This window comes from Camarhynchus parvulus, chromosome 21 (genome assembly GCF_901933205.1).
Source record: "Camarhynchus parvulus chromosome 21, STF_HiC, whole genome shotgun sequence".
In the NCBI taxonomy this organism is placed as follows: Eukaryota; Metazoa; Chordata; class Aves; order Passeriformes; family Thraupidae; genus Camarhynchus; species Camarhynchus parvulus.
In genome coordinates this window covers 3,959,391-3,981,645 of record NC_044591.1, presented here as the reverse complement: position 1 = coordinate 3,981,645, position 22,255 = coordinate 3,959,391, and the positions used below count along the sequence as shown (strand labels likewise).

Genomic DNA, 22,255 nt, shown 5'->3' with positions numbered 1-22,255 from the left:
TTAACTTAATATGTTGCTTCAGTGAGTTGTACATGTTGGCTGGAAAAACATTTGCACAGTTACTCATTTTTTGGTAGGGTCTATTGTACAGGGGCTTGGGGTATTTTGTTTTGCTGTCACTGCAGATACCTGTTCTCATTAACACCTAAAAAGTTTATTTTCACTGAAAGTTTAACATTTTAACTGATTATTCAGCTACATAAGATGATAATTAGATTAATTTTGCATACTGAAATAGCTGCCTTGTGAGATCATATATGCAATAAGGTGGTTTTTTTCTGCTACCAAATTACATTGCCCTATTTACACTCTGCCTTTTAATGTGTGCTGAAAATAGCCTGTTTGGAGAATAAGGAAACCAAAGGAAAAAACTAACCACAACCTGCTGTTAACTTTCTTTTTGAAGATGCTTCCTCTGTTCACTGTGTGTGAGCTGTAATGCATAGGAGCATTTAATCTTCAGAATTTCTTTTAATGTTTTGTAGTACCTCTGAGAGGTTCTGACCTAGACTCTCTTGTTCTGAGCTGGGTTGAAGGTGTGTGGGTGAGTATGTGCTTGCCTGGACACACACCCCTGCGTGATGATGGCTCCTTAGGCCTCTGTGAAAATATTTTATTTTACTACAGAATTGGCAAGGTGTAAAAATTCTTGAGCACAGGATCACAGCTGCCAAAACACTGCTGCTCTGTAGCATAATTTCCACCAGTTTGAGGGGGAAAAAACCCTCTTGCTCTTTGGCCCACTGTAGTCTGGGTATATTCTCCAAGTGAAGCTTGACAGACTGGTCCCTGCCTGCCCTGTCCTCTCAGCACTGCAGAGTTACCAACCTGAACCTTCACGCTGCTTGACGTGGAGGAAAGTAAATCTGGCATGACTGAGACTTGGAAATGCAGCACGTCAATATCTTATGGGAATTGAATTCTGGATAACGCAGATGCAAACAGAGGAGCAGAAACCAGATCTTGAAATAAGGTTTATTTCACCCCCACAAAAAAAAAGTAATGGAACTAGCTACGCAATTACAGTTTATTTTTGAAACTGAAATGATGACAGCAGAGTGTGTAAGGAAGGAGAGGAACACATCTGCAGCAAGGCTGGAACTTTCTCTGTGCCTTTCACCTGCTATCCCAAGGTATCCCAAATAATCTGTTCAACTCTAATAAGAAATTATCATCGGGATAAAAGCAAAATAAAAACTTCTTTATTTCATTTTTCTGGTCATCAGAGAAAGGAGCTCAAAGCAGCTGAAAGGCTAACAACAGGCTATTTGTTAGCTCTGTCCATCCTCATTCCATCAGCCCCAGCTGTAGGGCAAGCAGGAGGCTCAGCCTCATTTCATGGGAGGTGCACACATTTCTGTCACACTGCTGCACTTGGAACCTTGCAATTGGGAAAATTTCCCATTTTGGCTTTCTTTGTCACAGAGAACTCTGCGGTGAGACATTTTCAAAGTAAAACCTCTCCAAATATTTCAGTAGTGCAGGGTAGTCCAAATCAGCTCTGAGCTAGCCAGCACTGCAATCCTTCCCCCCTGAGCTGGGTGGGGAGTGTGGGGGCACAGAGGGGTTGGGAAGGGCAGGGGCAGGGCCGGGTGATCTCGGGGTCCCCCCGGGCTCTGTGCCCGGCTCGGGGGGCGCTGGACCCGGGAGATGGCGCTGTGAGACCTGCGGGGGTTTGGGCTGGGCTTGGGTCTAGGGAGGGTCCAGGATCGATGTGTTCGGCTGGGGACGTGTTTGAGTTTGGGGGATCGCTGTGTTTGTGTGTCTGTGTTTGTTTTGGGGGGTTGTTTGTGTGTTTTTGGTTGGGTTTAAGGCTGCTGGTGTGTTTGGGTTTGGGGAGATGGGGTGTGTGTGGCTGGTTGGGTTTGGGAGGGTTCAATGTGTGGGTGGTGAGGTTGGGGGGGTCAGTGTGTTTGGGTTTGGGGGTGATGGTGTGTTTGTGTTTGGAGGTCAGTGTGTTCATATGTGTTTGTGCTGGGGTGTCAGCGTGTTTGTTTGTGTGGTTGGGTTTGGGGGTGTTGGCTGTGTTCGTGTGGCTGTGTTTGGGGGAGTATACAGGTTTGGGGGTGCTGGTGTGTTTGTGTTTGGGGTGTCAGTGTGTTTGTGTGTGTGTTTTTGTTTGGGGCTGTCAGTGTGTTTGTGTTTTTGTGTTTGGGGGTCAATATGTTTGTGTGTGTGTTTTTGTTTGGGGCTGTCAGTGTGTTTGTGTCTTTGGCTGGATTTTGGGGGCAGTCAGGGGTGTGTGTATTTATGTTGGGGTGTCAGTGTGTGTGTGTTTGGGTTGGGTTTGTGAGGGGTCAGAGTGTGTTTGGTTGCTTTGGGGATGTCTGTTTGTGTCTTTGGCAATAGCACAGCCTTCCTGAGGTTTAATTTAGGTTGCAATAACAAATTATCAGGCTAATCCTGCTGCAGAGATAGGTGTGATTGCTGCATACTATGACATTTTCCACTCTTGTTCTGTCCTTAAACTCACACCATTCATTATTTTTTTAAGTAGAGTATTGAGGGGTTTTCCAAACAAATTATTGTCCTAGAGGCTGCCTACACAGACATCTATTCAGCTGAGGATTTAAAGGAATGGATTCCAGCTTAACATTTCTGTCTCCTAGGGCTACGAATGCAATTTTTTTCAAAAACTGGTACTACTAATGTCAAAAAGGGAAGCAGCAATTCACTGCTGATTCTTTTCTTTGTAGTTTGGATGATGGAGTGGGCAGGCCAGTCTGTTGTCTTGCATTTTCTCTGGCCCAAAGGGAGAAAGGGCAGAAACAGTAAAGTAGCAAATTGCAAGAGGCAATAAGAATCACCTTCCAGATTTCCCTGCCTGAAACTACTTCACCCTCTGTTAATTGCATGGTGCTCTGACTCATTAGTTTCTTACTACAAATCATTTCATTGGAAACTTAGTAATATTTTACTCTCTGTTCGCTGTTTTACTCTCTGCCCTGTTTCATTTTCCAAGAGCTAGAGGATAAGGACTTTAATCTACAGTGGTGAGAGAACAAAACTGTTTTGTCAGAGGCGTCCTTGTGCTTTTTTAAAAAAACTTTCTATCTAGCTCTTCACGTTTGTTGTACTCATGTTCTTCCTGTTTTTATCGCAGAGGCTTAGGACTACTTATCACTCCAATATCCATAGCTGATATCAGAGGACAAATTTCAGGTAGTTCAGTGTGTGGGCAGGAGCCACTGACTAATTAAGAGGAATGCTAATTATCATTGGCATTTAGCTGTCGTCCACTCAGCGTAGGCAGTAAATGAATGGCACACAAAAGCAGACTTTAATTTCTTTACTTTGTTTTCTGGCTGCATAATCCCTTTAATCCTTTGCTATCAGAGTTTTTTATTAATTAAATGGAATCTCTGCAGGCTCCGTGATTCACATTTCAGGGCAAATACGTGTATTTAACGGGGGAGGGTTGGCATGGGTCTCACTGGGCAACTTGAGGTTTAAAACAGCCCTTCCAAGGTTGTTTTGTAAATGAATGTGTTTTCTTGGCAGTCAGACCTGTAGGATCTTCACTGTTTAAGAGCTGTGTTCAAGTTTAGCAAAGAATTCCTGCTGCAAGTGTTAACAGATTTCCTTGTGATCACTGACTGATCTTGACTGGGGTAGAAAACTATCCCTGGGAGTGGGAGTGACCCACAGGAGCAGGAATTAACAAAGGTGAAGGAAGCAGGTGTCAGATCTTTGTCTTTTGATGTGGCAAGTTGAATGTTTCTTGCTGTAATGGGATCAGAATCCTCTTTCCAATTCCCAAGGCATGTTTGTGATATAAGAGAGTTCTGAAGAGTAGTGAGTCTCTAGTTGGATACTCTTATTGGACTCTTTAGTTGGGGAGATCTTCCCTGGTTTCAGGATGTGTTCAGGTTTTTGTTAAAGTACAATCCCCTTTGGTTCAGTAGAGTCTGATGCTTGACCTGGCAGCCACCCAGGATCCAGAGGGTGAAAGGAAACCAATAGGTGATATCACAGCAAACTTCTGCCAAATTGATGTTACAGGGAAATTCCATTTTTTTGTTGTAGATTGTATTAAAATTTCTTACTACAGTGAGGGTAGGGACAGTGTCCCACAGCTGTTATGCTCAGCTGACACAGAACCCGTGGGGTGGAGAAGCTCCTCTTGCAGCCTCCTGTACTAGGGAAGGTTTGTTCCCAGCTGAGAGAGGAGCCCAGGTGAACTTGGTTATAAAATAAGACTTTGTGTAGTTGTAAGAATGAAACTTACCTTGACTTTCAAACAGGTGACAAAAAGTCAAGTGGAGTGGTCCAAGTTGCCTGTTGGTATTTCCTGTGTGTTGTCTCACTGGAGTGGAACATCTCCCACGAAGGTTTTTGCATCCTCTGTGTTGGTGTCAGAACAACTGTCAGGGAAGGCTGTACTTCTGTCCTGTGAAGGATCTGATAGAAAGACTGAAAACAAGAAATCATATTCTGCTTTAAGAAAATCATCTGAATTGTACATGTTTTAGAGGAGCCCCTACAGTCTCAGAGTCTCTGCCATCCAGAATTATTAGGCACAGAAACCCCTGTTTGTACAGGAGGTGAGAAACAGAAACCCTTTTGCTATGAACCTTCTACTTTCCTTAGCCACACAACTCTTGCAAGAAATTACAAAGCCAAGGGAGGTGATGAACATGATTTTAATTACTGGTGTCACTAACTATGCCAGGAAATGGTGCTGGTTCTGGAAGCAATAAAAAAGCAGCAGGGTCCTCTGCTTATACTTATCTTTAAAGAGATTTTTCTCCTTCTTCCATGCCCTCAGAACTCTGCTGACATCACCTGGGCCTCTGTACATGATCTGGCTAAGAGGACAATTTCTGACTTCCAAGAAAAACAGATGGAAATTCAAAAAGCTTGCATGTGGCTGTTACCTCATCCTCAGCCACCTGGGCTGCTTGAGAGCCATCAGGGCATTCCCAGTTCCATTTTGCTTGCTATATAATAAATTAAATGACTGTCAAAAAAAGAGACATGCATAGAAAGAAGAGAACACTTAAAACTCAAAGAGTTACCATAGAATTAAAATATGATGGAAGGGACCTTAAAAATCATCTGGTTCTACTCCCCTGCCATGGGCAGGGGTCTTATCAATAGATCAGGATGCTCCATGTCCTGTCTAACCTTGAGCAATTCCAGGGATGGAGCAGCCACAGATTCTCTGGACAACCTCTCCCAGGGCCTCACCACTCTTTTAAGTAAAAAAAAGCTCTTTCTTTACTTTTTTAAAAGAATTTCTTTCTTTCTTAACACCGAATTGAAATTTCTTCTAGTTTAAAACCAATCCCCCTTGTCCCATCACTGTCAGTGTACAAAGTCCCTTTCCCTCTTCTTTATAACTTCTCTTTAGGTACTGAAAGGCTTCTTTCTCCCTGGAGCTTGGAAGGAACTAAACTCCAAATTAGCCTCTCTCTTTCCTCTACCCCTTCCAGTGAAGGAGGGACAGCAAAGGAGAGATTATGGTTTGAAATAGCAATTTGCTAACACCAGAAAGCAGTGGAATGAGACACACAATAACAACAACAGCTGTATTAATAGCAAAAATATACAAAAGAGAAGGTGTTTTACCCTCAAAAGGGTATTCACTGTAGAGAACAAAACAAGCATGCTAGCAGATGCTTCTTGTTGATCCTGCCTTTGTCCTGACCTGCTCCATGTAATATTTGGGAAACAAAGGCAATGTGGGGAGGAGAGCTCCCCCAGCCTGAAAACAACAAAAACCAGAGACAAACAACCCCCAGAAGCTCCATTGTTCAAATCAGAGTTGTGTAGCCACTTCAGTGAGCTCGGTTTTTCTGCAGATGCTTGTGCTGCCACTTCTCCACTCTTGGAGGGGAAAAAATGTCCCTGCTGGGTGCTGACCTGGTGCCACCTGGCCCTGCTGGCTCAGAGCTGTCCCTTCATCCCCTCAGTGTCAGCCCAGGGAAAATGGGAGGGGGAGGCAGCAGAGGAACTGACTGAGGTCACCAGAGCTGGCTGGGGACAGTGCATTGCTGTGGAATGGAAGTGTATCACCTGCACACACTTGACAACAGATGTGTGTGCCAACAAAATCTGTTTATCATTAATTCAGGCCTCAGTACTCTCAAATAACAGAAGCCACAGGTAAGATTATCCACATATTTCTTGGATTGAAAGGAAGGTTGTTTCCAACATTTTATTCAGAATGTACTTTCTTTTGTGAATGACTATTCTCTGAAACAGTCCCGAACTCCGGTTTGGGTGGAAATGTGTCCTCACTGGTCACTAAAGAGATTTATTTCTGCTTCAGGTGTGGACAAGAATAAGGGGTTTGCACTTTATTTGAAGCATTTCAAAATATATGCAGAACTTACTAGCAACATGTAGAATTCCAGTTGTTACCTCTTTTTTCCCAAGGAGAAAACACCAGATGTTTTGAGTGACAGCATGTGTACATTAATTCTCTACCTTATGTTTGGGCTAGAAATTAATGACAAGCAGAAATATTCTTTCTATCTTGTTCTAAGATATAGTCAATGATGCAAAGGTCACTCTTTGATTTATAAGTAGATAGCTTTATAAATAGTTTGGTGGCTTTTCATGTGTCCTGTTCGTGCCTTCAAGTTTGCAATTTTGACGTAATGGTTGAAAGTACCAATAGAGAGAAGACTTGAGCTAGGGATAAAAACTTCACAATTCAGGCTTTTTATGGCGCTTATTTTCTCACTATATAAAACTTACTAGTTTATATTTACTTGTACATAAGTTTATCAAAATGTGTGTGTGGCTTGGTGAAAAGAATCTGCGATTGTAACCTGCTGAATGAAGAGATGGCTTGTCGTTGTTCAAATGCAAAATAGTTTTCTCTTGCATTGAAATCAGAGAGGGGAAAATCACCTTTTACCCACATACTGGTGGGTTTTCATTCTATTTTTTGAATAACATTTACTGAAGTAATAAAATATGCGAGGTTTGTAAATGGTTAAAAACGGTATTGCAAACATTGTGACTCAAACATGTATCTTCTTTTTTCTCAAGACCAAAGTTAACAGTATTTGATCAGAGAGACAGATACAGTGTCTGATGTTAAAATCTTTCCAACCTCAGTTCCAAAAATAGTACCACAACGATCTCACACTTACAGCTGCAATGTACATAAAGTCTACGTCACCCAAAAGATCAAAGCTGAATGATGTATGGCTGAAGGTGGTGCAGTCCAGCTGCAAAGTTACAGCTACTTCTAAGTTCAAGTCAACCACAGCTTCTCTCAGTGTTTCCACTGCCTCCCTCAAGCCAACACAACAGCAGATGCTGCTGTGGAGCACTTTGCAGCTCAAGATTTTCATGTCTTCCTTTCCCCTGCCTGTAAGGACATGGCAGTGGCGAGGGATCTGTTTCTAGGGGTGATGGGATCAAATGAGCTCCATCTGTACTTGCAAATAAACCCCAGGACTGCTGGGATGGAGCCAGACTTTGGGAGGAGCTCCAGACTCAAGAGGATGGCTGGTAGTAAGAGATCATGAGTGTCACCAGTGACTCTACAATGTCATCTCCTTTCTAGCTTCAGATTCTTTTGGAATGCATGTAAATTATGGCTCAGGCAACATTAATGATGGACCAGAAAACTATTCTGCCTTTCTGTTAGAGCTTTAAAATGCAGTATTTCTTTCTACATGTAAATCAAGAACCACTTCTCAGAAATATCCTTACTCGTAGAGGAAGAAAATCAGCAAACTGTTTTGGAGGAGTTTTTATTATTTTTTTAAGAAATATTAAAAAAATACCTTTTCCCCAGTGCCTGGGTTATTTACTGCCCTAACCCTCAGGTGCTGACATCTGCTCTATTTACATAAAGAGGTTCTTGTTCTGTGCTCCAAAAGAAAATTCAAATGTGGCTGACTTGGACAGTTCAATTTCTAGTTCACCAGGAGATCTCTCAATTCTGTGGATTTGCCAGGATTCTGATATTCACCTTGCTCTTCCTCAGGGAAGCGGCAGCTGCAGGCATCATCTTCCTGAACTGACTGTTCAGGTGTGTGCACTGAAGAAAAAGAACAGATTCACAGAATCAATTAGGTTGGAAAAGACCTCTGAGACCATTTAGTCCAACCTTTGACCACCCATGCTGTAAACCAGACCAGAGCTCTGAGTGCCATGTCCAGTTGTTCCTTGAACATCTCCAGGGACAGTGACTCCACCACCTCCTGGGCAGCCCATTCCAATCTTTAACAACCCTTTTTGGGAAGAAATTCCTCCTCATCTCCAACCTGAACCTGCCCTGGTGTAGCTTAAGGCTGTGTCCTCTTGTCCTGTCACTGGGAGAAAAGGCTGATCCCCATCTGGCTACAGCCACATTTCAGGAAGGTGTAGAGGGCAAGGTCTCCCCTAATCCTTCTTTTCTCTTGACTAAACAACCTCAGTTCCCTCAGCCACTCCTCAAAGACTTTACCTTCTAGATTCTCCCCCAGCTTTGTTACCCTTCTCTGGACTCCCAGGAGCACCTCAATGTTTCTTAAAGTGAGGGGCCCACAACTGGACAAATGTCCCCTTTCTGTTCACTTATTCAGCCATCTTATTTCACCATCCCTCAGTCACAAATGCAGGATGTCAGGACGAAAAAAAATCCTCCAAGTTATTCTATAATCTGAAATTATTCCTCTACAGCACGTATATCTGATAAAACTAATTTGTCACACTTTGTTTTCCGTAATTCAGCAGGCCCTCTGGTGCTCTGTTTGTCATGGCAGTGAAAGGAAGATCGGCATGAGGGAAATAGATTTTTGGACTTCTACGGTCTTCTCTATTTAGAGTTACACTAGAAGATTCAGACCTTATCCTTAGAACAGGTAAAGGGAGAGAGAACTCCCCAAAAAACCAAACAAACCAACTCTAAATGACATTGAATGGAATCAGCTTCATCTTCGTGCTGAACTCTTATGCTTGCCCAGGACTTATGAGCTCTCAGAGGGCAGTGCTGGATCCGGGCTGACCCTGCACCTGTGTAGCAGCACACCCTGGCTGATGTCCCCTCTCCTTCTGCAGCCAGAGCTCCAAGACACTCCCTGCAGGCCCTGTGTCCTCTCTGGAGCAGAGAGAACTCCAAAGGGTTACAGCCACACAGGCCAAATATGATGCTTGGAAGTCATAAACTGAACTGACCTTTAACTGGAGCAGCTGAGTTTTTTCATCTCTCACAAATAGTCCACTTATAAGGATAAGCATGCACTTGACCTAACACCCACAGCAAATTTTTATTGCTTTCTGCAATAAAAATTCCAAAACTGTTTCCCTTTCAGTTGCTTCTGCCTTACAAGGCCAAAAAAACCAAAGCTATTGCAACTACCTTTGTAAGGCACTTAACCTGGATTCCTGACTTCTGTCTAGTTTCAAAAAGAAAAACTGAAGAGCATATTTATCTTACTTTTCTTGATATTTATCTTACTTTTCTTGATATTTATCTTACTTTTCTTGAAGGCAGCATGTAGTTTCTTTTTCTGCCAGACACTGAAGCAGATGCACAAAGGCAGCAGAAACACCAAGCACGACAGCCCAGCCACAGCGAGAGAAATCCTGATTGTGTCTGTCTGAACATCCTTCCCTAGGAAACAAATAACATTCTCTAAGAGTCTCAACAGAACAAAATTCTACTGCCCTTGAATTAGCTGAAAGCTTTGTCTCCCATTCTGCTTCTGGATCAGTCTGCAACACTGGAAATGCATGGAAGAAAGGACTTTTGCTTTGAATGGAAGGTGAATGTGCTACAGTATGTTTAAGTAGGTCATAATTCTTTACCTCCATAAGCAATATTACACAATGACTCACCTGGCACAGTGGTAGGCACAGAAAATGGAATGTCAAGAGATGTTGTAGGTAGAGTAGTGACTAAAGTGGAATTAACTGAAGCATGTTTGCAAATGACATCTTTTGCTGGAGTTCCAGGCACCAGGATTTGGTTTCCAGAGCACCTGAAGGACATTTACAGCAAAATGGGGAAAAGAAAAAGATTTCTTAAATTCCAGTCAAGTGTACCAGCTGTAGCGTTTTAACTTCTTTTTTAGTTTACTTACATTGTCCAGTTTTTACAGGAGCCATTGGGCTGATCATTAAAGGTTCCATAGCGGCAAGTCTGGCAACCTTCAACAGACAAATAGGTCAGGTAAAATTGTACAAGATAACATTTAAAATGCAAGATATGAAACATTATTTTTGCCTGCTTGTACAATGTCAGAATTACCACTTCGTAAGCTGTTCTGAGTATGCAAGGCAAGTCTTTCCCTGTCAACCACAAACCAGTAGTACTTGGTTAAAAAAACAGTTCATTTGGCACAAGATGCCACAAACCATGCCTAGCTCCAGAGTTCTGTTTTCCTCATGCTGGCAGCCAAAGAGCTGCCATGCAAAGGGAACTAACTGGTGCAGGATTTGAGCTGCGCTAGGGCTCAGTGTGGTGGGTTTGTCTGCTCCTGAGCTCACCCCACACACCATGCAAAGTGTTTAGCAGCAGTGGCAGCTTTTATCTCGCGAGGTCCTTCCTCAATCTGCTTCTGCCTGGTGCAGGAAGCAGAGGGGCTTTCAGCTGCTGGGGAAAGGTGACCCTACCGTTGCTGGTGCTCTCCTGGCCCACGCCACAGCTTCGGGTGCAGAAGGTGCAGCGATCACCGCTGCAGCGAAATCCCTCCTTGCACGTGCATTCAGCATCGCTTGTTGAGGAGCACTTTTTCAAATACCGAAACGGGGCTGCAAGGGGAAAACCAGTGTTAGCTGACAGCATGGACCTTTGCTCTCACAAGAACCAGGCTGGCGGCTTGAGCGAGAAGCCCCGCAGGTGCGCAGCGTTATTTGGCCAGAGGCGCGTCCCCCGCCGGGCAGGTGCCAGCCCGGTCACGCCGTTGCCACGGGAGGTCACAGCAGGGCTGGTGGCGTCGCCGCCGGTACCTTCGCACTGCCGACACATCCTGCAGCCGCCGCTTCCCGCCGCGCTGGAGAAGGTGCCGGCCGGGCAGGGCTTGCACGGCGCGCCCGCTCCCCGTCCGCAGTCGGCGCTGTCTACGAACGTACCTGCGGGGCGAGACACAGCGGTCACACGGGCCGGGACACGGCGGCCACCGCGGGCCGGGACACGGCGGTCACACGGGCCCGGACACGGCGGTCACACGGGCCGGGACACGGCGGCCACCGCGGGCCGGGACACGGCGGTCACACGGGCCGGGACACGGCGGCCACCGCGGGCCGGGCCGGTCCTTACCCGCCGGGCAGTGAGCGCCGCAGGGCAGCGCGGCCGCGGGTCCCGGGCTCAGCGCCAGCGCCAGCAGCGCTGCGGGCAACAGCGCCCGGCCCGGAGCCATGGGTCGGAGCGGGTCGGAGCGGGGACTGCGCCCGGGACACCCGGCACCGGCCCTTAGCCACCGCCCCCAGGAGGCCTGGCTGCGTCATCCCGGGGGCGGCGGGGAATCCCCGGGCCGGCGGGACTTTCCGGACCCTCCCAGAGGCGCGACCCCTCAGTTCTGCCGGGCAGCGCCCGCAGAGCTCTCTCAGCGATGCCGGTCAGCGGTCGCCCTTTTCACCACTGGGGCTTCCCGGTGAGTGCGGCGTGGAATCCCCGGGGGGCGAAAGGCGAGAGGCGGGGCCGGCAGGCCGCAGCCGTGCCGGGGATGCTGAGAGCACATGGGCTCCGCGGGGACACGCGCGGAGGTGCGGAGCTCCCGCCGGCCGGCACGGGAACGGCGCGGCCCCGCCCCCTGCGGCCCCTCGCAGCCAATCCCCGGGCCTGGCCCCGCCCCCTGCACCTCCCCGCAGCCAATCCTCGGGCGCGATTCTGTCCCGCAGCCGGGCCTGGAGCGCGAGCAGGAGCAGAGATGGTGAACGCTGGGTGCTGAGCTATAACTGAGAAGCGAACGTATAGTCCGTGTGTGTGTGTGTGTGTGTGTGTGTGTGTGTGCCACACAGGGCAGGCAGATCAAGGACCAGCCTGTCCAGGTTCTGAGCGGAGTGCGCTGTGGGCAGCACACAAAGCGCCCTGTAGTGGGAGCTGAAGCCCGCACCGATCCCAGCAGAGCCCTCAGCGGTCCTTCCCGATCACCGGCTCTCCTCCGGAGACTTGAGCTGCCGGAGCTCTCAGCCCTGCAGCCAAGAGCCAGACCGGGCCTGCCAGCACCTGCGAACAGGCTTTTACACAGCAGGGCTTTGCAGTCCTAAAGGTCCCCGCTAGCAGCTCTGTCTGTCCTTCAAAACACCGAAACTCCTTAAGACCAGGGCAGCATCATCCCTGAGCCACAGGCATTCCCTGTGCACCGTGAGCCTGGGGAAACAAGTGTCGGGCAGACGCTTCGGGCGGAGGGCGGAGAAGAGCAAGGCTCGGTTCTGCTCGGTCCGTGCGGGGCTGCCCGAGGGGCGGCAGCAGGAGCAGTAGCGGCAGTAGGAGCTCGGTTTGCGGTCGCGCCGCCGTAGGAGGTGACCCGTGTCACGGTGCGGGCACCGGAGCGCTCTCTGCGTTCCGAGAGACCGTGAGAAAAGCGGAGCGTGCCGGCAGCGCGGGGGAGCGGCGGGGCGAGGCCGGGGCGGAGCGCGGGCGGTGCCGGGGCCGGGGCGGAGCGCCCCAGAGCCGCCCGCGGCCCCGCTGAGGTGAGTTGTGGCCGCCGTCGCTGCGGCCGCCGCAGGCCCGGCCCGGAGAGCCCTGGCGGGCGGGGGTGTCGGTGTGGGCGGAGGGTTCGGTAGCCGGGCGGGGTTGCGGTGCCCAGGCGGCCGCGTTGCAGGGCCCGAAGCCCCGCCGTGCCCGAGGAGGCCTCGGCCCGAGCCCGGTCACGGCCCGTGCCGTCCCTGCCGCGGGGAATGGCGCCGTGTCCCACACGAACTGACGGGAACGCGCGGCCTTTCCACCCTGCTGCGCCTGCAGCCCTGCCCTGCCTGTGGATAGCGGCTCTGTGGTCGGGCACTGCAGGGTGTGATTTCTTTTAAAGCCACCCTGGTGAGAGTTTGTGATTCACCATCTCCAGAAGGGCTCGTGTACCCACGCAGGGCTGTGCGTTTGGCTGAGAGATTGAGGAGGCCTCAGCTGCACTGAGGAGCAAATGGGAGACTGGCATTTACTATGTGTAGGTAGATTGTTAAATGAAGTTGCTGTTAGGTCTGTGTAATTTAGTCCTACCTTCTCAAAAACTGTCTTTCCATAGTAGTGGGACAGTCTATTTACATATGCACCCACATGAAGAACAGTGCTAATGCTCAAGAATTGTACAATAAATATCTAAAGGCACTATGAAGAGACTGCATTTTGTAAAACTAGGAGAAAAAGTAAAGGTTGCAGGATCAGGTGCCTGTTTTCATCTAAAGAATTAATGAAAGAGGGATGCAAACTGTGATCTAGACTATTTTTCTTCAATAAAAAGCAAGTGCAGCATTTCTGCATGGTGGCTATTCAGGTCTTTTTTTGCTAGTCAAATTCATATGAAAATTGTGCAGAATCAATGTGTAACCTCAAGCTATTAAGAAGCTCTAGGTTGTCCTGGAGTTATTGCTAATACCTGTGATCTGGGTGTACTTGATCAGTGGGCTTTGCATTGACGGTACATAAAGCTGCCCTAAGAGTAGGATTTGACACAGTGAATTATTCTGCTTGGGCTGGTTCAGTGTGCTGTGGGATGCTGTGCTGTCTATTACTGCATCCTAGAAATAATTCTAAAGGAGGCTACCAGTAGGGAGAAAACATGATAACAGATGAAGTTGAAGCAGGGTGAGGATGATTTTATGTAGGCACCTAAATGTGCATGACATTTTGTGAAGAGCTCCCAGGTACTATGTGCAGTTCTAGATGGAAGGTCCCTGCACAGGACAGAAATCTCTGTCTTACAGAGTAGTAACCCATGAAATGCCTCCTCACATCACAGAGGCTTTCACAGCCTTCTCTCAGACCTGGATGAGTTAGTGGATATTTTATATGATGTAAAGTTATTTTAACTTAACCTTCAAATGGAAATTTGGCCATTTACCTCAACTTGAATTTAGAAGTTAAATATCTTAAGCCTGGTTTGTTCCATTTGCTAGGTCCTGTGGTCTGCTCCCCCATCACACATGTGCACATGTGTTTCATCCCCCACGAAGTTGCAAAATAACCCAGAAAATCTGTTGGTGAGATTTTGCAGGGGCACTGCTCGAGTCACTGTTAAGTCACAGGAAACTCCTCATGCACCATGCTGGGTGGAAACTAAAAACCAGACATGAGGTCAAAGCTCGTGCAAGCCCTTTTTGTAAGTGCTGGCCTGGGTGGGAGTCAATCATCTCGGAAAGAGTGAGGGTGTGCAAATTGAAAACAGCTCTGCCACCCACCCTGAACCCCTGTCTCTGGCAGACACAGGTCATGATTAAGGTCTTGATTAGGCCAAGCTGCTTCCTCTCTTGGTGCTGATGTGCTGTGCCTCCCATTTGCCCAAGTGCCTTAATATTTTAATATCATCATGAATTCTTTCTAAAAAGCTCCTTAGTTAAACAGGGTGGTTATGAATATTGATTTAAGGCAGTGAATTTTGAGGTGGTTTAAATGAAAGAACATACAAAAGTACAAATTACTGTTCAGTTTCAACGTAAGGAAGGATTTGTACGAGGGGATTTGCCTTCTAACCACATTATCTTTTTATCCCCCTCAGCCCCTTCCTTCACAACCACCTCCCTCATAGCAGCCCTTCAAGACATGGCCTCCAAGAGAGCATTGGTGATTCTGGCTAAAGGGGCAGAGGAGATGGAAACTGTAATCCCCACTGATGTTATGAGGAGAGCTGGGGTGAGTATGAGACAGTGAATAATCTGGTCAAGGGGAAATCATTGCTTCAAGTTGAGGTTCATTTCCAGGAATTCAGTGTGTGGTCTGTGAAGTAAAAATTTACCCTCATCATCTTACTGGTTAGCAAATAATTGTGTCATGCTGACATTTGTTGGTAACCTTTCAAAATAGAAATCTGATGTGAACTAGAGCAAATATTTCAAGTAAATCCTACTCTGTCAGAAATCAGTTACTTCCCTGTGTAGTAACTGGAAGTGCCTCTTTTGTAGGGGTCTGAAAACCTCAGTACAATACAGCTCATGACATTGCTTAACTGCATTTCAGAAGTAGCTCAAGAAAAGCTATTTACTACAGTTCTGGCTGTTGGGATTCCTTTAGCTTGCAGTTGTAGTAGCACACTGTTATCTCATTAGGAATGAAAATAATACTTTAAATAAACACACCAACTTCACTTATATAGAAATGACTGAAATAAAAATTACCTTCTCCCATCACCTTTGTCATTCCATCACTGTGCTCCCCATTTTGGCTGTCAGAAGAGGAACAAGCTCTCAGTACAGCTTTGCTTGTATTACTTAAGAACTAACATATAAGAAAAATGCCCTTGTTTTGTAATAATATATTTGTTCTCCTATTAGATCAAGGTGACTGTTGCAGGCCTGACAGGAAAAGAACCAGTGCAGTGCAGTCGAGATGTCTTCATTTGTCCTGATGCCAGTCTTGAAGATGCCAGAAAAGAGGTTGGTCAGCACCCTTCTTTGATATAATGGCCAGCATAGTCTCTCTCACATTTTCTGAGGTAACTTCTGCAAAGTTCACCAAATTTCCCAAAATTCACCAATTTTCTGAGGTGAATTTGGAAAGCTTATGCATTACCTTTGGACATATGTTGCATGTTGTGTTAACTCTGTGTAGCAGTGAATTACAGAGCTGTGCAATCAGACAGATTTCTTAATTCTGCCTAAGTATTTGGTTTTGTAAAGGAACAGTCACAGAGCTTTATTTTTCCTGTTAGTTGGCTCGACAAAATACTGTGATTTGGGCCAACTCAAAAGTTCTGATGGGAAGCTAAATAATGTCATAATTAGACCTGTACAGTAAGGTTGGAGCAAAACCACTTGTCTTTACAACACAAGAGCTGTCACTTGCTTGCTGAAGCTTTTAAGTGCACTGGGCTTAAAAGTCAGTTCTCTGAGAGACTTAATTGATAATAGGATTTTCCTGGAAGAGGAAATAGTATTTTTGTCATAATTGGAACTGATTATGAAGTGTTGTTCAGTGAAAGAAAAGGTAGATTTCTTTGCTTGCCACTTGAATCATCTGCAGTGGTCTTTAAACAGGATAATGTATGTAAAGAGTGTCATGTGTGTATCAGGCTCTATTCAACAGAACAGTTTTATCTTTGTTTAGGGGCCTTATGATGTTGTGGTCCTGCCTGGAGGGAACCTTGGGGCTCAAAACTTGTCTGAGGTAAAGTTCTGGCATTTTAAAAATTCATGGGCATTCTCATGAGTAGTGGGGTGGTCAGCACTTGTTTGGTAATCCTGCATATTCAGTTCAGCATCTAAAAATTCTCTTCTGAATGAATCAGTAAACTCATTGTTAATGGTCTTAAGCCTTCTTATGATTATATAGGTGGGACAGCTGGGTCAATTCTTGGCTATGAGTACCTAGTAAAACAGAGTAAAAATGGAGAGGTGTTGTGATCTCTGTTCATATTCATATGAAGATGAGACAATGCAAATGAAGATTTATTGCTGAGACACAAAACTGTCCAAACGAAAGGGACTCTGCTCCCTTGCAGAATTCTGTCTCTGGGGTGGTGTGAATTCCTTGTGGAAGGCAGGCAGACAAACAAATTGATCTATCAAATAGGGTTTAGGTGTTATCACAGAGTTTGTAAGCCATGGAGTATGAGACAAATATCCCATATAAATCTTCTTAAGAATGATAGAGACTGTCTGGAGGGATCTTATGAATACTATCTTCTGTTGGTTCTGTATTTTCAAATAACTTTTTATGGCCGTGGGTTAACCAGCTTTCATGTGGGTCAAGTACTTCCTTGCAGTTCTTTCTGATTTCCTTCCTCTCTCCTTCTGGGTCAAGCATGTTTTGGTTTCAGTTTTTCTCCTTTTTAATGTTCTCATTGCCCTCTGTCCTGGGTCAGGGAGGAGAAATTCCAGTTGGTTTTCTGTACAAAACATGTTTATGAAATTTCAGTGAAAACTGTTTCAACCTTGCTTCAAATAACCAACTCCAAACAATGACTTGTGATGTTTCTTCATACAGTCTGCTGCTGTGAAAGACATTTTGAAGGACCAGGAAAGCCGAAAAGGCCTGATTGCTGCAATATGTGCAGGTGGGTTAACAAAGTATCTTGCTTTCTAAAATAGTTGGATATTTTGAAGGAGCATGAAGAGTTCCCTGTCTTAGAAATCTGTGTTCCTGTAATTTAGTACCAGGAATTTGTGCCTGAATATATATATATATATATATTCATCTTTCAGCATCTGATTTTTTTCTAAATTTAATAGCAGAGAAATCTCTAAAATAATTGTGAACATTTATCCTGCAAGGTCTGTTTGTTACCTAGTTCCTTCCAATCAGTTGTGTTACTGTCTTTCAAATAAAAAGTGAAATGTAGTGTGCTAGGATTTTTTTTTTAAAGTGTTTGCTTATTCTGGTGATCTTTCTGCAAGTGTACAGCACTGGCAGAATGTCATTGCTGTAAATTTATCTCACATAACCACTCCTGCCCTTTAGCTTCAGAAAGAAGGCCAGAAATATAGAATTACAGTCTCACCCTTCCTGAGCTGCAGCAAAAAATGGACTTGGTTTGAGGAGAGGGTTGTCTGCTTACATATTCTGCACAGCTTGATATCCAGATCATGAACTTTGTAAGATTTGTGTTTTAAAAAGCAAAGTGAAAAATTGCCAATACTGAAATTGCCAATACTGCAACTGAAGGCTGGTCTAGGGAGCTGAAGCTGAGAGTGAGGAGAGAGATGATGAATGCATAAAAGGCAGTCAGAGTGTGTTCCACGAGGGGATTTTCAATTTTGTATTTTGGTACATTGCTGGAGGGGTTTTCTGCTTTTCTTCCTCATTTAGGTGCTAGGCACACAGGGCTGTGAACATTCCTCCACTTGGCAATGATGCTCTTCTGCTGTTTTATCTGTGTCTCTTGCAGAACAATCCTAATTCACATCTGCCCAGTAGAGGCCTTTGCTTGTAAGCAGGATGATTCTTAGAGCTCATTCCAACTGAACACAAAAGAGGTTATTTCCTGTACTAAATCCAGAATTAAACAAATGAACAGAAATGAAACTCATGTCATACAAATCCTGCCTTCAGTTTCTTTTGGAGTTCCCATAAGGATTTCCTGTCTCATGAGTTAGCACTTCTTGACACAAATTCTTTACTCAGTTCAGGGTAAGGAGGAAGTATGAAAAGAAAAAAGAAACTCTTGAAACCAAAAATTGAATAGTTAGTCCATGATCTGTCCAAAATACTTGGCACGTAACTGGAGCATGTAGAGACTTGCTCAAATGAAATCCTATCTGTTAGGTCTTAATTCAAGGTTTAACAAGGTTGTAAACTAATTGTAGGTAATTAATGTTCAGATTGAAATGCAGACCTTTTGTTTCTTAATATCAAACAGTTTTAAATAAAATGTCTGGAAGTGGGTTGTTCTTCACTCCTTCAAAGGCAGCACAGTCATGGGTGGGACATCAGTGTGAACTGTAATGTGAGAGCTTTTTGCTTCAGAGATAGGGCTGGCATCAGTGTTTATAAAAAGTAGTCTGTCCCCAGTGAGTTTTGACCCCTGGGGGTCCTAATGCCCAGAATGTCTGTTCTTGTCAGTGCAGCAGAAGGCAATTCCTCACTGGTGCAACTTTGTGTTCTTACAGGTCCTACTGCCCTTCTGGCCCATGGGATTGGGTATGGAAGCAAAGTCACAACACATCCTTTGGCCAAAGACAAAATGATGAATGGGGGTATGTTTCTGTCCAAACCCTTCTCAGATTTTTTAAATTTTTTTTTACCTGAACCCACAATTTAAAAAAGGAGAAGAGCTTTTTTTCCTTGCTTTTCTCTCTGCATTGAGTCTGTACCACCAGAAATTAGAGGCCTGCACTAACACTCTCATCTTGGGGGAATTCTGCTGCTGCTGTCATGTTAGGAGCATTTATTGCCTTATCCCCTTGAGGCTGAGCCATCTCTTGCCCCTTTGGTTCTTTGCCTCAGTGGTCTCAGCAGCAAACTCTGGGAGCACCTTTCCTGCTCTCCTGTGAGTGATGCTTTGGTTCTGTGGCAGCTGATGGCTCCACACTTCTTTCTCCAGCCTAAGGGAAGGGATGGTGAAATGCTGAGGGTCATTCTGTGAGCATTAATGAGGCTGAGGGGAGCAGATTGGTTCCCCCAATATCTTCTGCATGCACTTGGAATAAAATAAATTTGTGAACAGCTCCACAAAAGCAGTCTGACTTCCAGAAATAACCTCATGGGAGCTGACAGGCTCAGTGAGAGCTTTTTGAGGAGCTTTTGGAATCAGAGGAGCGTTCCCACACCCTGTGGGCCCTGAGGATAGCAGGCAGGGATGAGGTGCTCAGAGGCAGTGCTGGGGTCCTTGTGGCCTCTGTGGCACTGTGGAGGGCACTGGACCCTGACCCTGTTGCTGTTGTGTCCCCAAGCACACTACTCGTACTCGGAGAGCCGCGTGGAGAAGGACGGGAACATCCTCACCAGCCGTGGGCCTGGCACCAGCTTTGAGTTTGGCTTGGCCATCGTGGAAACTCTGCTGGGCAAGGAAGTGGCTGAACAGGTGAAGGCACCTCTAATACTGAAAGATTGAAATCCTGGTGTGGGAGAGGCACTAGGACAAATTTAGAGTCTTATCTTTTGTAGAATAACTGTAATGTTCACTGTTGTAAATACACTTTAATTGTGGTTGAAATTAGTAACTGTGCGTACCTGAACTGGGACACGTTAACAAACCAAAGGTCTTCATTTCTGGAAAAACATCCTGTTAGGAAAAAGCTCTATCACAAAAAAGCAGCCAGCATCTAATAATCCTAGTTCATTCTTGGATGGCATTTAAAAATCACATGGAAAAATGTTTGCTGAGTAAATAAAAATAGAGCATCCCTACTGGTGTATTGTTCCTTTCTGTGTTCTCTCCCAACCCAAACCCATGAAACCTTTTTACCACCACGTATTATTTAAAACAACATCTGTTTAGAGTCTCACGCAGTTCTTCTGAAGTCTGAGCTGGAATGAGAAGGTGGCCAAGCACTGGAACAAGCTCCCTAGGGAGGTGTCATGACCCCAGGCCTGCTAGCATGCGTGAAGTGTTTGCACAGCACTTCTCACAACACTTCTCTTGGCTCTATGGTTTAACTTTTAGGCTGCCCTATGTGGAGTCAGGAATTGGTTTTGATGACCTTCATGAGTCTCTTTCAACTCAGGATATTCTCTGATTTCATTACTGATTTCATGATTAATAGATTATTAAGTTGTAACCTAGAATTAGTTAAAAAATGTTCAATTTCTTGTGTACAAATAAGGCAAATGAATTAGTATTAATTTTCCAAGAGTGTTGGAACTAAATGAAAAGTTTGAATTTAACCCAGAGTTCCTGCAAGCTGAACATGATACCTTGAAATTTGTCTTCTGCATTAAATGATTGCAGTTCCATTGAGCTATTTGGGCAGGTAATAATTAGTATAAAGCATGAAGTTTGGATTTGGTAGAATGCCACCAGTAGCAGTGCTTGTTTCTGCTTACTAAAAATTGGAAGTTGCTACAAGCCTGGCTTAAGAGAGCCTTTGTCAGTTTGGAGGAGTTGCAGGACAGGTCTCTGGAGGAAGTACTAGAGCTGTATTCCCATGAGAATTAAGGACTTGGCATCAATTTCCATCTTTGCTACCTTCCATTCCCCAAATCATTCTGGTGTTACCTGGCTCTGTCAGCAGTCATGCCTAAGGATGGCACCTCAGTGGACTCTGAAGTTACCCCAGCATCTGGAGATCTGGTTCTGCATACATCTGAAGTGCACAGTCTGAACTCTAGAAAATTACTGCACAGGAGCCTTTATGATTGCTTATTTTAATGGGAAACAAGTTCATTCTCAATTACTGCATTTTCGTAATGAAATACATGGATACTTTTGCAAATTTTGAATTAAGAAATGTCTGTGTTGTTAATAACTACTGGAAGAACTGCTTCAACTCTATGCTCTGTCTCTTAATTTGTTTAGGAAATATTTCATATGTTTCTCTGGCTTTGAAATATGCTCAAGATATGCAAAAGTTGTAATCTATGTAAGATTTTACAAGTTTGTGTGGTAAATCTGCACATCTAACTGGTATTGCCATGCAAATGTAAACCAAATGATGGAAAGAGTCTTTGTCCTAGAATCTGGAATAATTACTTGCCTTGTAAATGGGCATAATTCAGAATACAGGAAAAGCTCTGCATTCCTGGGTGGCAGCACTGCTTTGTAACATTAGAAGGAAAATATTTCCATGCTTGTATTGTTTTTAGTCTTGCAGAAATATTTGAATACAAAGCATTAGCAAAGTGGCCATAAATTTGATTATAATTTTTTCTCCAAGGCTGAGGGAGTTCAACTTACAGAAGTGAGGTTTTCAGTGCGTATATTTGGGCTTTCCCACTCCCATTAAAATGGTAATAGGAAAAACACTCAGAAAAATGAGCCTAGAGCCCATGGATGTATCTGCTTAACTTGCAGATTCTTCCACTGTGTTCAGCAAAAGACTTGGTAAATAAAATATTGTAGTGCTGCTTGCATCACAGTTACCTTCATACAGCTGACCCTGTTCTCAACCTTTTACATTGCAGATGTCCAGCAAACATGAATTTACTTGGGTTCTCTTTCTGTGTCATTAACTTGGTCTTTCAGTTAGGGTAAGTAAGTGTATGAGCTAAGATTAGGCTAATTTCCTCTTAGGGTAAATGCTACGAAGGGATTTGCTGATTCAAGGGAAAAAAAGTTGCCTTCCAGTTAGCAAAATGCTTTTTTTCTGACATTTCAGTATCTCTTTTCATGAAATCCTCTTTTACCTGCTGCTGAAACATGAGCTGAGGTATTTTCTGCTCATTGTTTTGTGTACGCTTGGAACTTTTTGCCTTTTTATTATTGGCAAGCTTTAGTTTTAGAACCTGTGGTAACACTGAGCCCAGCTTAAACTGAAGGGAATGCATCCACTTTTCTCTGTCTAACATTTAGCATTTTGTTCCCTGGCAGCTGGAGGCTTTGGGGGTTGGTTTTTCATTATGAGGAGGCTGCCAGTTGGCATCTGCTCTATGCCTCGGATCATCTCTCAAGAATAATGTGGGATTTTTTTCTCCTGATTCTGCTTGTTCTGTGGGCTTGAATGCTTCACTGAGAATGAGTTCTCTTAGGGAATTGAGAAGTATTATATGGCTTAGGAGCAGGAATGCACACAAGAGGGCATAGATGCTGGAGCCATCAGTGAATACTTGCAGTGATGG

General features: G+C 45.0%; 2 protein-coding genes across 3 annotated transcripts; one reads left to right on the top strand and one right to left on the bottom strand.

Annotated features, from left to right (window-relative positions):
- Positions 1–7,826: 7,826 nt before the first annotated feature.
- On the bottom strand, positions 7,827–11,670 carry TNFRSF9 (TNF receptor superfamily member 9). Its single transcript, XM_030963911.1, has 7 exons — positions 11,210–11,670; positions 10,900–11,022; positions 10,564–10,701; positions 10,032–10,098; positions 9,787–9,929; positions 9,428–9,562; positions 7,827–8,005 (listed from the first exon to the last, which is right to left on the bottom strand). Exons 1-7 carry the CDS (start codon positions 11,307–11,309, stop codon positions 7,881–7,883), a joined length of 831 nt encoding a protein of 276 aa, XP_030819771.1. The 5' UTR covers positions 11,310–11,670; the 3' UTR covers positions 7,827–7,880.
- Positions 11,671–12,561: 891 nt separating this feature from the next.
- PARK7 (Parkinsonism associated deglycase) lies at positions 12,562–21,550 on the top strand. 2 transcript variants are annotated; one of them, XM_030963962.1, is made up of 7 exons: positions 12,562–12,585; positions 14,604–14,737; positions 15,376–15,477; positions 16,148–16,207; positions 17,027–17,096; positions 18,649–18,735; positions 19,432–21,550. In XM_030963962.1, exons 2-7 carry the CDS (start codon positions 14,648–14,650, stop codon positions 19,590–19,592), a joined length of 570 nt encoding a protein of 189 aa, XP_030819822.1. In that variant the 5' UTR covers positions 12,562–12,585; positions 14,604–14,647; the 3' UTR covers positions 19,593–21,550. The 2 variants fall into 2 exon arrangements, with proteins under 2 accessions (XP_030819822.1, XP_030819821.1); XM_030963961.1 differs by lacking the exon at positions 12,562–12,585 and adding an exon at positions 12,695–13,055.
- The last annotated feature ends 705 nt before the right edge of the window (positions 21,551–22,255 follow it).